This window comes from Gadus morhua, chromosome 2 (assembly GCF_902167405.1).
Source record: "Gadus morhua chromosome 2, gadMor3.0, whole genome shotgun sequence".
Taxonomy (NCBI): Eukaryota; Metazoa; Chordata; class Actinopteri; order Gadiformes; family Gadidae; genus Gadus; species Gadus morhua.
In genome coordinates this window covers 27886542-27901363 of record NC_044049.1, presented here as the reverse complement: position 1 = coordinate 27901363, position 14822 = coordinate 27886542, and the positions used below count along the sequence as shown (strand labels likewise).

The 14822-nt window shown below is 43.7% G+C and overlaps 2 protein-coding genes across 2 annotated transcripts; one reads left to right on the top strand and one right to left on the bottom strand.

The window, feature by feature from the left end:
• Positions 1 to 8001: 8001 nt before the first annotated feature.
• On the bottom strand, positions 8002 to 9286 carry timm29 (translocase of inner mitochondrial membrane 29). The gene is made up of 2 exons (XM_030344713.1): positions 9066 to 9286; positions 8002 to 8847 (listed from the first exon to the last, which is right to left on the bottom strand). The coding sequence occupies exons 1-2, from the start codon at positions 9274 to 9276 to the stop codon at positions 8246 to 8248; spliced, it is 813 nt and encodes a 270-aa protein (XP_030200573.1). The 5' UTR covers positions 9277 to 9286; the 3' UTR covers positions 8002 to 8245.
• yipf2 (Yip1 domain family, member 2) lies at positions 9189 to 14822 on the top strand. Its single transcript, XM_030344700.1, has 9 exons — positions 9189 to 9471; positions 9736 to 9798; positions 10056 to 10198; positions 10674 to 10751; positions 11310 to 11397; positions 11695 to 11811; positions 13416 to 13582; positions 14027 to 14209; positions 14665 to 14822. The coding sequence occupies exons 2-9, from the start codon at positions 9768 to 9770 to the stop codon at positions 14752 to 14754; spliced, it is 897 nt and encodes a 298-aa protein (XP_030200560.1). The 5' UTR covers positions 9189 to 9471; positions 9736 to 9767; the 3' UTR covers positions 14755 to 14822.

Here is a 14822-nt window from a genome sequence, read left to right as displayed (position 1 = left end):
GGAAACCAAACTTTTGTCCCACATTTGACGCTTTGCCTGAATAACCAATGGGTATATAATGGCATGTAATTTGACTATCCAATCAAGAAAATAATTTCCCTATCCAATCACAGAGGGAGCCTAGGGGGAGAACTATTCTAGCAGCAACGGGTAGATTGCCTGGGGCCGAGACCCTCACGTAACATCATTAATGAATCAAATCAGATAAACTCCTGATAGACTTACGTCAAATGGAATAAGGCTGGAGATACAAACATGGATATATATGAGTGCGCTTGGGCTGGAACGTCCAGCTGAGCTTCTGAGTCTAATGTTATCAGGTGAGAGGCTTCCTGCCTGTTCCTTAACTAACTAATTAACTAATGTGAATATAGTGTAGCCATCTTTGAAGAGAACATAATTACACGTAATGGTAATAAATTGCTAGATTGTCAGCGTTAAGTGGCAAAAAAATGAACGGTAAAAACGGTTAGAAAAGTTTGCTAATTAGTTGGTTTTGCAGAGATTGGCAATATAAATTCACTTGATTCCCCTGTGTGCGGCTCGTAACATCAACGATAAATATATTGAGAGCACTATTTTTAATAATTACTTTTAATAAATTGGAAAGAAATTATTACGGAGGAAACGCTCTCTGGAATACCATCCATTAACCCCCACCCACAGTTAAAACGCTCTCTGGAATACCATCCATTAACCCCCACCCACAGTTAAACCCCCCCATGTATCTCCCCGCGAAGCCCCTCCCTCTCCCCAATTTGATTCACACTGATTAACAGGTAAAACGTTTCAATAAATGCGCACGGGAACAACTGGCACAACGAATAACGAGGAAAAGCTTAAGGCCCATCGTCTTCTGCTGGGGTTGTTCCGTCTGCAGACAACCTTTCCCATCTTTTCCAAGGGATGACCCTCTTGGATCATACCCAGTGGGGCGGTGGGGTCCAGGAAAACTGCATGTTCCTTACCAGCACTCCTCAGCTGTTTGGTTGCCCTTTCTCAGATTGCTATTTGTGTTGGTGATGCGTTTTACGCAGATGTTTTGACAACGCACTGAAGTCGGGATACCTCCTTCAGTCCTAGCATCGTCCCCTGCCCTTTATGAGGATCAAAGCCACAGGACCCCATTGCGAGACCTGGTTCTAGCCGCCACGGTGGCTCGCCTCTTGGTAAAGGGTGTTACAACCCCCTAGTCTAGGGAATAGCTGTCCCTATCGCGCCAAAGGTTTCACTCCCACTGCTCCATGTTTCCCAAGAAGTCAAGGAAGATCAGACCCATTTGAATTAATGAAGAAATCTCTCTTATCAGAGTGTTGTGTAAGAAAGGGAGATTGGTTCACATCCTTGGATCTCAAAGGATTCTTTCTTCCACGTCCCTATTTTCAAGGCACAAAAACATTTCTTCACTCTTTGCCTTCATGGATGTGGCTTACGAATCCAGTTACTCTCTGGCACCGCGCACCTTCTCAAAGTAGGCTGAGAAAGGGATGAGGCGTCTAGGAAAAATGAGATTATTTCCTCATGACGATATCCTCATTCTGAGCCACTGAGTCAGTGATAATCACCTCTTTCTCTTGAGCTTCACCGTCAATTGGGCTGTTCTCGATTGTAACTCCAATCCCGCTGTGCCATGCCGTACACTCCGTCATTGGACCTGGAATGGGGGAACGTGTCCCTTCCGCTCTGTCAGAGGCGAGTGGCCGAGGCCCCTGCTGCAAACATACATTTGGAACGTTCTACCTTGATGAAAGTGCTTTTACATTTTTCTCCCCTGGTGGACAGCTCTTACGTTCTGATCAGAAAAGATGGCAGACAGTGGTAAGTATTAACAATGGGGGTAGAATTGCCCTCCTCTAGCCTCCACCCAGCAGTGGTCGAGCTCTGAGGAACCGGCTGAGCCCCCATCCCTGCATCATGTTGTGGGTGCCCAGAGCCTCGCGGGGACCTCACATGGTCGGTCCTCGCAAAGATGAGTGGCCTTTACATTCTGACATTGTCAGACTGATCTGGCAGAGGCTCGGGATGGCTTAGGTGTCCAGATGAATCACCAACTAGAGAATGTGGTTCTCTTTCACCCCGCAGGATCATTCTTTGTTGTAGCTGTGACTGTGGTGTATGCATTCCCATTGCTTCAGCTAATTGTCCCACCACGCCACAGTCCCTATGGAGAAGGGTCTAGAAACCGTTTCCAACATGCTAACACCATGCCTCAGATCTTTCCTCGGGTTTGTATTGGATATCAAGGGACCCTCTCGAGCCTCTTTTAAGACGGCTTTTACTGGCCATGGTTTTTGCCAAACCCGCCAGGTGGTTGGTTGCTCCGTCTGTCAGCCCGAGCTGCCTGGTATTCAAGGAGGAAAGCTTTTCCATGTTGTTCAGACCCAATCCTGCCTTCCACCCCAAGAACATCAGTAGTTATTTTCAGTTGAGTGATATAGCTCTTATGGCCTTCCAGACCCCTCCTGAACCTAGTGAGTCAGAGGTGAGGCTGCATCTTTTGTGCCTGGTACGGGCATCAAAGTCCAAACAGCAGTGTGAACCGTGTGTAATAGTGATGCTGCCAAGGGCCGCACTCTCAGCAGTGTTTAAATCTCTGGTTATGCGAGGGTGTTTGTTGAGCTTACAATCGGCACGGCTCCGCGCCACCACAGTGTTTTAGAAGTCTTCCTACACGGGTTGTGGTCGCCTCTTCAGCTTTACTCTAAGGAGTGTCGTCAGAAGACCTTAGGCTGAGTCGGTGTCCCCAGACATGACCAGCTCTCTTGGCCACTCTGTGTTGGTGTCTGTGACTGAGCTCCTAACTTCTCACAAGGCTTGTGTAAGGCTTGTCACTTATAGCTGTTACATTTTCCTTTTTCTGCCTAAGAGACTTATGCAGACAATGATTTTTGGGATATTTCCAGTATTGAGTGTGAAGGATGCAGCCTTGTTTTTGCCACTGTCATGCTTAGATAATATCATTATGGAAAGGGTCCCTACAGAAAAACCTCTGGCTTGATGACGGTGGGTTGGTGAATATGTCCAACCAAGTCTTGCACAATGAGAGTTGAGTTTAGTCGTTGCAGGAAGAGAACTGTGGAAACGTGAGTGAGCATTGGGGTAAAAGAGTTTGTTGTGTAAGGAAAGCGTCGCTCAGGGCTATCTAAATGACCAGGCTGAAAAGGAGAGTTGAGATTGGGATGACGGTAGGGAAGTATCCTGGAACAAAACAAGGCACAATGAGTTCAGAGACACCATGGATTGGTATTGTTGGACACAACAAGAAACATTGATCAAGCAAAAGGTTGTTTGATTTACTTATCTTCAGGGTACCTTTCCATAATGATAGAATATAAGTAATCTGAGCCTGTCAGAAGCAAAAACACTCACTTTTAGAGGGTATGTATATTGGAAGGGGCTTTAACCCCGAAGGATTTCATTGCAGCCTGTTTGTGCAGATTACGTAAGGCTTCAGTGTTCGCGCTAAATACTGGATCAATCTCAAAGATCGTCGCCTTAGTCTCTTCGACTCAAAATTATCGGAAAATAGGCTCCAGGCACACTCGATGTGGCAAGCTAAACAAAAGGAGATATCGTCTGTAGAAGGAAAATGTCCTCATAATCTGCTCTGAGACACAGATTGTTGTATCACTATTTTCAGTATGCCTTTTGAGGAAACATTGATTTTGTCTTTTAGTAGTAACAATAACATAGATAATTCTAATACTTTCAATCACGGTAACCTATCCAAACATAACTAGGCCTATATTCTACTTTAAATCAAACAAATAATGCCTATTGCCAAAAACAAGCATGTGCGTATGTGTATGCATGCGTGGGTACATACATATGTGAGCGAGGGATGCAGAGTTTGTACCTAAATTAAATTTGAAGGTGGCAGTGAGAGGAAAGGGGGGGAAATGAGGTGGAAGAGACACAAACCGGGTGAGAGGGCAGGAGAGTGCCAGACCGCCGGGTGGAGGAGGGGTCCATTCAGAGGAAGGGTGGGAGGGAGCGGGAGGGAGAACAGAGGGGGTTGGAGAGAAAAACCCAAGCAGCACGCACAATTTGTATGTTCACGCAGACACCGTCTATGGGTGTCCCGGTTTGCTCTCTCTCGCTCATTCTTCCTCACACTCCCTCTTGCTGTCTCTCACACACACCCACACAGACACACACTTTTCTCACTCTCCAGCAGCTACTAGCACAAAGAGAAGACACCAGACAACCCGCAGTTACAATTAATGCAACGGCGACCACAGGAAGACAAAAAAGACCCAAGGCATCGCTGGAGCATGGTAAGGGAAGCAAGCAGAGCACATCCATGTCTTTGGCTCCGGCGCCTGGTAAGTTGCATCCATGTCTTCTGGTGCGCTATATTTATTTTTCTTATTTTGAACATAACCCATAATCCCAGGGATTTATTTAAATAGGCTCTGTCCTTTGTGCGGCACGTAGGCTGACTGTGAGCGCAACGAGACAGGAGTGGGTTTGACATCGGTCCCCACCTGAAGGCTTCCCGCCGGTTGACACAAAGCTGATGTGACATGTGTCCACTGCTCTTTGACCACTATCTACGCGATGCAATGACAAGACAGGGAGAGACTGCACTAGAATGATATAATACATCCTGAGAAGCGACAAGGCTATTCTCTCAACTATTTCCCATGTTTGCTACACTCTCCTCATTCACAATGAGGTGCAGCACAGAAGTAAGGGTGTGTGTCTAGCTCTATCTTCTTTTTTATCTTCTTGCAGGATTTGTTTTATGGAAGAAGGGAGTGCACATGTGTTTTGACATGGTGTATTTGATGTGGGGCATTAGTTGTCATCATCCTCACACATCAGGACATTTTTATCAATGCGTTCTGGATGTGTGATCAATGTTCTCTACATGCTTGCTTTAGTAGCAGCTGATGGGTGTGTGGGGGAGCGCATGTGTCTTGTTTGTCTATACGTTATATGAGACCTGAGTCGGCGGCAAAAAATGCTAATTACAATTATATTAATTTATTGATCCAGTCTGGCCCAGGTAGCTTGGTGTAGAATCAGTCAGCCAGACACTAGTGGGGGAAGGGACACAAGCACTACCATTAACTTAACTCATCCAGCTCAAACATCAATAACACACGTCTCACACACACACACACACACACACACACACACACACACACACACACACACACACACACACACACACACACACACACACACACACACCAGCCCACAGAAAGCTTCCCTGTTAACGGCGGCGCCTCCCTTGAACTCGTTCACCGAGGGGGGGGGTCACTGGTTCAAGTCCCGGGGGGTTAGTGGGGGCATTTCTTTTTCAGTTTCAGTTGTCTGTCTTGACCCCTCCTCCCTGCTTTGACGCTTTCATGCGTGCTGCTGCTCAGACGCGGTTCAACAGACCAGTGGTGTGGCTAACGCTGTCTCCGTGGTCAGGGGATAAACATCAGGAATCAACAGCATTGGCAGGCTCGTATGGACGCACTCTGAAGCTGGGAACAACGCACGTTAACTTGACCTTGAAATTGTGTGTACACAGCTATATCTACGAGCTGATACTGAAGTAGCGGTGCATGTTGTTCTCGATGCAGACTACCTCTGTTGATGTTATATCGGTGTTTGGTTATGAGTGCATGTTTGTTCGTCATGACTATGTTGGGTTTCTCTGTGTTTAACATGCTTGGTTTTGTCTTGTGCTCACAAGCTGGTCGGTCCTCAGCCCCCTGCAACAACAGACATCGACGCCAGACACCGTGCAAACTAAGGTATTCCTTGTTTAGTCTTCATGTTGTACATGAGGTTACTTGTTTTGGTATGTGTACTATGCTACCACTAGCCATGCAAATGCACCGAAACACACAAACACATGCGCCTTTGCTTATAGGAAACAAGAGCGGCTGACCTTTGACTTTACCATTCAGCATGTCTGAGCATACCAAGCCTGGAATCGATCAACACTCTCCCCACCCAGACAGCCTCCCTTCCCCCCTTCCTTCAATCATTTCCCTACTTCTGTGCTCTGACCTACCTTCTCTCTGAACACACACACACACACGCACGCACGCACGCACGCGCACGCACGCACGCACACACACTTAACTCCAGATATTTCAATATTCAGTAAACATTAGCCCCAGTGCCAGCTCACTGATATGTAGTAAACATATTTTCATAAAAATGTTTTTCGATTTACATACTTTAAAAACCTTTAAGGACCAAGTGGTCCAAAGAGCAAGAAGGGGTTCCAACCGGACAACTTAGTAGTGAATATGAATCCAACTAGGTCATATTCACATATTTATGGTGTTTCCAACACGCTAATGGGGGGGGGGGGGGGGGGGGGGGTGGTTGGGACTTGGGGGAACATTCAACGCTGTCGGTGAGTTTGTGACTCAGAGAAACCATCGGGCGGAGAGTGTACCCTTGGGTTTCAATGTTCGACGAAGACATCGATATTCAGCAAGAAGCCCAAAGCCTCCAAGAACCGACAAAAGAAGCAAGAATAAAACAGTTCTGTGTTGTTGATGGTATGATTTTTATTCTTTAGTCTGATTCTGATGTAAGCAATGTGCTTCACTAGAAACTTACAACACCGGGTAATATGGTGTGCATGCTCTCTTTCTCTTTAAGGAGAGTTTAAGTTTTTGTGAATTAAAAGAGAATACATTAAAATAGAGAAAGATCTGTGCTTCAATCTCATAGCGGGATTTTAGTTCACATTCATCGCTGTCGGTGGGTTGAGAATAATGCTGTCAACTTGCCGGACGCTGAATGTCAATGATATCCATGCGTATGCAACTCCTTAACACAAGATGGACCGTCCACGTTAGATAGATCTGGATTCAACATCACGGGTCAGAAACGGTTACAGAAATTATATCTTTAATTTAAATTAAAGATATCTAAGATGAAAGACCAATGAGATAGCAAAATAATGATTATTGAACAAACAAGTGAACATGTCTGAATTTAATGGGTTTGTTTTTTATGATTGCTTTAAAGAACTGTAAAAACATTATGTTGTAACAGTCTTCCAATATAAATAAAGCTTTTTAAGAAATGGTATGTTGTGTTTTTCTATTGATGGGGGGGGAATGTTATTCTCTGTGATAAATGATGCTCATGGGCAGAGAAAGAAGTATGGATTTAAGAATAATATTACGTAGCCAACATGGAGGATTTACACATCGCCCACTTTGCTGATTATTTCTCACCATATTTAACATTAGATATAAGTTCATGACATAAACAAATTATTGCTTTGTAGCAAATAGGACAAATATAAAACTGAATGGTGTTCAATTACATTGAAATATTTGTCGATGCACTGAACTTAAAGGGTCCAGGGTCCTGTATAAAGTCAGGGGTTAGCGGCGCCACCATTACTAAGAGCTGATCACTTGCTTCGAATCGCTTTAATCAATCGCTCTATAATCAATCATATGAAATGAAGTCTCAATGAATTACCTATTTCTAGAAAGAGGAAAAGGTCAGCTAAATCCATTTCGTGAGACATATTTTGGTGAAGGCAAGGCACACAATTAACCCTAGCCTCATTTATGCAAGAGGCCTCTGGACGAGTCCACTACGGCAGTCATGTGCACCCTTCGCCGCACTCCGGAGGTCCACTCGGGCTCGAGGCAATCGGGGAGTACGCAGCGTCCACGTGAGGAGCCTCCATTGCTATTTGATTGAGCAGAACAAGCCACTTATTCTATATAAATGTATACTGGTATCTTGTGTCAGATGACAACTGATCTCTTTTCAAAAGCGAATTGCAGAGCAAAAGGTATACTCTGTGTGGCTACATGCACTTGCAAATATTTAAAAAAATTGTTTTCAGATATTGTTTAATCTATCAAAAAACATGTTAGTCGACATAAAATGTATATTTTAAGATCAGCTGCAGAGTAAATCTTAAATTGCACTTCAAAACAATCAATACAAAAATACTTATGTAGATATAAAGATATGTAGATCTGTGTGTTAGTTAAAAAAAAAAGTACGACAGTGCATTATTATTGGAAGTAAACCATTATTCTTTTTAATGTTTTGGTCTTTCATACAACATACACGTGATGGCTATGTGCTTGATCCAACAAACGTAGAAATTAATGAGCAATGTTTGGGTGCATTCCGAGTTAGGCGCTACTCTGCACCAACTTCACCCTATTAAGAAACTAGTCTGCGTTTGCTGCCAAGCCGAGAATGTTCATTACGTTATAGTATAGTCTGGCGGTCAAACACTAGTTACAATTCATATAATATTCTCCTTGTCCTCCTCCATTTGGATCGGTAGCCAGGACTCTTTATGCATCTTTTCGGTGGTCTCTACCTCTTTGACAGTTGGGGGCTGCGTTGTCTGCATATGCACTGGTAGGTTCTTGAATTCCGCCTCGTTCACATCATAGTCCTTCATTTTGGAGTCCAGTATCCACCAGCGTCCGGCAAAGCCCACGTCCACTACCCGCTCATGAAGCGACCTCCAAGGGATGGACAGGTTCCCGCACTGGGCTTCGTAGAGGTCCGCCTCGGGGTCATAATCACCGCAGAAGGTCAGGGCCACCAGTCCGAGGCTGATATGGCGCAAACGACCTTCGTTTCGCAACTTCACCAGATTCAGTACGTGCTGGTCGGAGGTTTCACTTCGTATCCATGGCGACAGCAGACCCAGCTTGTTGGAGACGTCCAGCAGATCCGTCTCGAAGGAGGTTTCGTCCGGCTGGGTGTAGATGCAAGCCCCAGCACCGCCGAGCAGGCCGATGTACACGGAAGATTTAAGCGGACGGTTCCGGATACCCAGTCCCACTTCTCGTACAGCTTCCTTGTAGTCTAAAAGCACGCCGGAGCACCACTTAGCTGCGGGGAAAAGGAGACAGAAATGCAATCATCTTCGAGATATAATTTAACTTTGAATAAAATACGATGGGGTAACCCCAATATTTGAGAGGAAAATTCGCAGACTGCAGGCAGTCAGCAGAAGTTTCCAAAATCTGGACTCCATGTTGAATGTCAACTACATTCATTCATGCGCAAAAATACCAGGTAAAAAATCAGACGCTAGCAGGGGTACTCACCCACTCTACTGTTTTTTAATCTCTCCCAACGGGTAGTTTTTACAGCCGCAACGGCCGCGGTGGAGCAAAGCCTCCTGGTCACTACGGAGGCAGCCATTTTCTTCCCAGGATGCCCTGCGTTGTCACGTGTCCAGGTTGTTGTCAAATGCCTCCACGTCATTATCCCGACAAAAGGACCTGGATGATGACAGCTGCTCCATTCAAATGCCATTAGACCACAAGATTATATATATTTACATTTGTGTCCATCTATATTAAACGATTTTCATGAATCGTTTTAACTAACAGTGTTTCTAAAACCGTCCTTCTGCACTCGACGTCTCTTCCAGCAGCTTGGATGTCCTGTCACCGTCGTAGCTGCTCTACCGTCAGCAGACAGGCAGCCTCTTAGTACCGCATAGTCCAGGTAAGTCCAGTAAATGTGGCTGCAATTGTGCAATGACTTGTCGATCTGATTAAAAGTTCGTAGCTCAACTTCTGCAAACGACACAGTGACTGTTGAAAGCAGCAGTTTATGATTAAGACATATATTGTTTGTTACTTAGGCCTACATAGCCTTCATGACACGACCAGACACACTGATCACTTGAAGTCAGAACAATTATATTTCACTAAATGAAGCGTGGTGATAATGCCACCATGTTACCCTCACCAAAAAAATGCTTTTTAGTTTCTCCCTTAGGTGTTTCTCAAGTCAGCCCGATGGACAATACAGATGAACTCAAATTCCAAGGTGAGTTTGCAATAGATTGCTGAGATTCGATTATATACAGTAGACATTTGTTAATCGATACTTGTAATCGCAAGCAAAAGCACTGTTGTTAAATATTGGCTAAATATTAGTGATACAGCTTGTTTCCAATCAGCTCTTTATAAAGTGGGTATGTGAGGGACCACAATCTTTCAAATGACACGAGTGGTAAATCAAGTAAATGCAGAAGAACAGCATTCAAACAAACAAATGACACCTTCTTGTTTTGCCCTTGCCAGATTTTGAAGAGGTATCCAACCTGCTGTCCTTCGACCCAAATGCCCCCACGGTGGCGGTCTCTGACTCCCTGGCCTCCCTTTCAGGGGAGGAGGATGTCAAACTGGACTTAAACGAGGATGAGGAGGGTCTTGAGAATTCAAAGGTAGGTCAAAGGTCCATGTTTTCAACATATGTCCTATTGCCAGTGACATTCAAACATGCCTATTTTTTGTATAACTATAGGTTGTGAAAGAAATAACTTCATCCGGATATTGTGATTTCGCAATATCCTGATGCATTTCAAAGTAGATAAGCTAATCGGGGTTATAACCTTTTTATAACTTTTTCTAATGTGTTCTTGAACATTCTTCTATAGAAAACGACATGGGAGGTTTTAAGATGCTTGCTATTATGGGGGATGGGAATACTTTTAGACATTTGGGATCAAAACCAGCCCTTTTCAGATTGGAATCAAACACTAGTTTCTACACTATGCTGCCCCCCTCCCAACATGGGGATAAACTTAAAAAGATGCATTTTGACCAATGTGGCCTCAGTAAGATGTTGCCCAGGGCAGCTGCATTTCCCAGTTCACCACTTAGTACCCCGCTTTCTTTAACAACTGGCTCTGCTCCCAGCTCTTAGGAGAGAACCCAACTGGAGGCTTCTGGACCTTTGACTACTACCAATCCTTCTTCAATGTGGAAACAGCACAGGTAAAATATGTACCGCCACCTAGTGGTATACATGTAGCACCAACCCTGTATACAATGGTAACTAAGAAACTCTTTGAGACGGTGTGAATATGAACAGACACCTAGTGGTATACATGTAGTACCAACCCTGTATACAATGGTAACTAAGAAACTCTTTGAGACGGTGTGAATATGAACAGACACCTAGTGGTATACATGTAGTACCAACCCTGTATACAATGGTAACTAAGAAACTCTTTGAGACGGTGTGAATATGAACAGACACCTAGTGGTATACATGTAGTACCAACCCTGTATACAATGGTAACTAAGAAACTCTTTGAGACGGTGTGAATATGAACAGACACCTAGTGGTATACATGTAGTACCAACCCTGTATAAAATGGTAACTAAGAAACTCTTTGAGACGGTGTGAATATGAAGATAAGCAACTGTTATGCATTGCCCCTATCCCATTTTATCTGCATCTTTCATTTATTTCTAAGTTGAGTTTCTAATCAAACAGGAAACTCATTTAGAAAAGATTAAACTGTTTAATATAGGTTTTATGTTACACAGGTTATGGACAGATTGAAAGGCTCCGTTATGCCAATACCAGGAAGGAACTTCGTCAAATACTACCTAAGGAACAAACCAGATCTATATGGTAAGCTTAGCCCTAAGTAATTAATTCACATTTTTCCTAAAAGGAAATTGATGGCAAGTGACATAAAAATATAACAACATCTCTTTGCAAAAAAGTAAAATTAACTGTTTGATTAATAGGATTTGCTTAGCATTGTAGATTTCTGGACCATACCCAATAGCAGGTGCGTATATAAAGGTGCGTATATAATGTAGTTAAATACTGTGTATGTGTGTGCGCGTGTCTGTGTGTGTGTGTGTGTGTGTGTGTGTGTGTGTGTGTGTGTGTGTGTGTGTGTGTGTGTGTGTGTGTGCGTAGGTCCATTCTGGATCTGTGTGACACTGGTCTTCTCAGTTGCTATCAGTGGCAACCTCTCTACATTCCTCAGCCAATTTGGAGACCAGACATATCACTACAGACCTCAATTCCACAGAGGTTAGTACAATCCATGCAAAATATATCTTGGCAAATATATGAAGTTCATTATTAAACCTGACTTTGCTGCCATCTAGTGGTTAATAATATGATTGCCTTTGATCCCAGCCAGATGTAGTTAAAGGCGTCATATTATACCACCAGGTGTGAGTGGGATTATGCGTCTCCTCCCACAGAAAGACATGTACAAGGAAAGTTCATTCAGAAAAGGTCTCGAAAGTTCCATAGCCAGCTCTATTTATGTTGTTGATGTTCTGTAGGGCTCACCGAAATAAGAAATGGTGAGCCCTGCAAGTATACATTTCGGTTTGTCAAGTAACTCATGGCTGTTACCATGATGTAGAGAAATTACAGTTGGCCAAATTATACTGAGTTTTGGCCTTTTGTAATAGTGCAACTTTCCAATTAGGTAGAGAGTTGGTCTGATGGCTTCCTATTTATAGATTTGGATATTAAGGACTTCTGTTGATCAATGTTTTTAGTTTTTATTTGTACAAAAGGTAGCCAGGGGACCAGTGTTGGGGTGGTTAATCTAAAAAAGTAATTAGTTACTTATAACTTATTATTTCTGTAAATTGTAATGAGATTACTTTACTAGTTACTGCATTTGAAAAGTAACTTCACTACTTATTGCTTTACTTTTCCCATTTCTTAATTTAGTGTAGATAAATGGACAAACATCATAGCCCTATCATCACTGATTGTTTATTGTATACATCGATACAAAATAGCATATAAAACCATATGAAAGAACAATATCCCTGTCTGCACAAAGAAATGCCTCACTGTAAAATCCACAAACAACAGGATAAAGTAGGCTATGGTGAGGTCAATCAGTAGCAACACACAAGTTTCAAAACACAGGCTTTGGGAAACATGACAACAAAAAATATAAAAAGGTCACTTTATCCAATACAATTAAAACAGAAATGTACTTAAGCGGCGGTGACGTATGCTTTTACTGTATGTGGTCCAACGGCTGAAGGAACCTGATCTATTTTGCAAGCTATGACGTCGTACGTGTGTCTTCCTCTAACCCTCTTAAAGGCAAGAGAGCAGCCTTCTCCAGTTTTAAAGTAAGGCCGTCTATTCAGTGCACCGTCATTCCTAAGTGCCTTTTGTTGTTGGAGGACCAAATGTCCGCGGTGGTGGACACATGATCCAGGGAGGACTTTGAAAAAAAATATTTTGAGCTGCGATTCCATGTCTGTATAACACTTGTTCAAGTAACACGCAGGCTAACACAGATTGGGTAACACAGGAAGGCACGTTACTATAGTCATATAGTAAAGTAGTGCAGTTACCCCCAACACTGCAGGGGACCATGTGGAACTAGAATTGTTGTGGAATTATACAACAACTATTATAAACCTCCCTAGCTTGACACCTAATAACAATCATGGGGAGGTCAACTACTGACCTCAGACCCTCTACTACTTGCTGCATCATATTAACAATTCTGTGTTTCTTTTGGGATAAAATATTTAGAATGGAAAGGGACTTGGGTGAGACATTAACTGTACACCTTGGGTGGCACTGTCACACCGGTTATGATGGTTGGTGACACTTGACTACTTGTTAAATATGATGTATTTTGTTTCCAGTAACCATAGCAGCGATAGTCATCTTCATGTACGCCTCGTTGGTGCCCCTGTGCGCTTGGGGGTTCCTGACGTGGCGGAGAGGCCCTGAGGGCCACATGGGGTGCTACACCTTCCTGGAGACCGTGTGTGTTTATGGCTACTCCCTGTTCATCTTCATCCCTACCTCTGTAAGTTCACACCTTTTCTGCCACCAAACTTTGCATCAATTATTTCGAGTATGCATCATAAATGGTAGGACCAGCTGTTGTGTTCTTTATATGTTTGAGTGAACTCATCCTACTTAATTAAAATGTATTGATGAAAACAGGATTGTTATCTGATCGTTAAAGGGCTTCAAGTGCGACCTGATGCTTTACATCCATAAACTTGATTGGATTGCCATATTTGAAAGTATAGCTCTGGATTCAATTTGCATTGAAGTGTGGTTAATACCGCATCATTTCTTTCTTCAAAAGTAGGGGTACAGGTGCATATATTCTTAACCCTTTATCTCAACCAGGGTAGGATGAATTCTATCTATCTATCTATCTGGTGCCAGTAGAGCACGATGGAGGCTCAGCAGACTTCCCTCGGTGCATGTGTCCGACCCTGCTGTGTTCTCCACCCCCCAGCTCCTCTGGATCATCCCCCTGGAGTGGTTGCGCTGGCTCTTGATCCTGGTGTCCACCGTGGTCTCAGGCTCCGTGTTGGTCTTCACCTTCTTGCCCGTCGTGCGTGACCACACCAAGGTGACGGCCGCCACCACTCTGCTGACCATCTTGGTTCTGCACTCGCTGCTGGCAATCGGCTGCAAAGTAAGTGGCCCGTTCTCAGTTTGGTTAGAATCAAAAAATCGCTTCTTTATCCACTATTGGAATACAATGGACCCATTGGACATTGAACATGTCACTCACCCCTTAACCAGCTGACTACTAGTATACTACCTAGTACCTGCTGTCACTCACCCCTTAACCAGCTGACTACTAGTATACTACCTAGTACCTGCTGTCACTCACCCCTTAACCAGCTGACTACTAGTATACTACCTAGTACCTGCTGTCACTCACCCCTTAACCAGCTGACTACTAGTATACTACCTAGTACCTGCTCATACCATCTAGAATAAACACCCCAGATCCTGTCACAGCAATGTCTTCTTTGACCAGGATGTATGCCAAACACTATGCAAACAAAATATGCATGGAATAAACTGTCCTTTTGAATTTAACCGGATATGGAAATAATGAAACGTGTTCATTGGTTCTTTCAGATGTACTTCTTTCATACAGCAGTTCACATGGCAACACCAGCGACCACAACGCTGCCTATGATGACAACCCAAGTGACCCAGGCACACTGAGTGGGCCTCTCTAGTTCTTCCTGCTATGTGATCAGCTACTGGTGATAAACTGTGACTTTGACTCATCA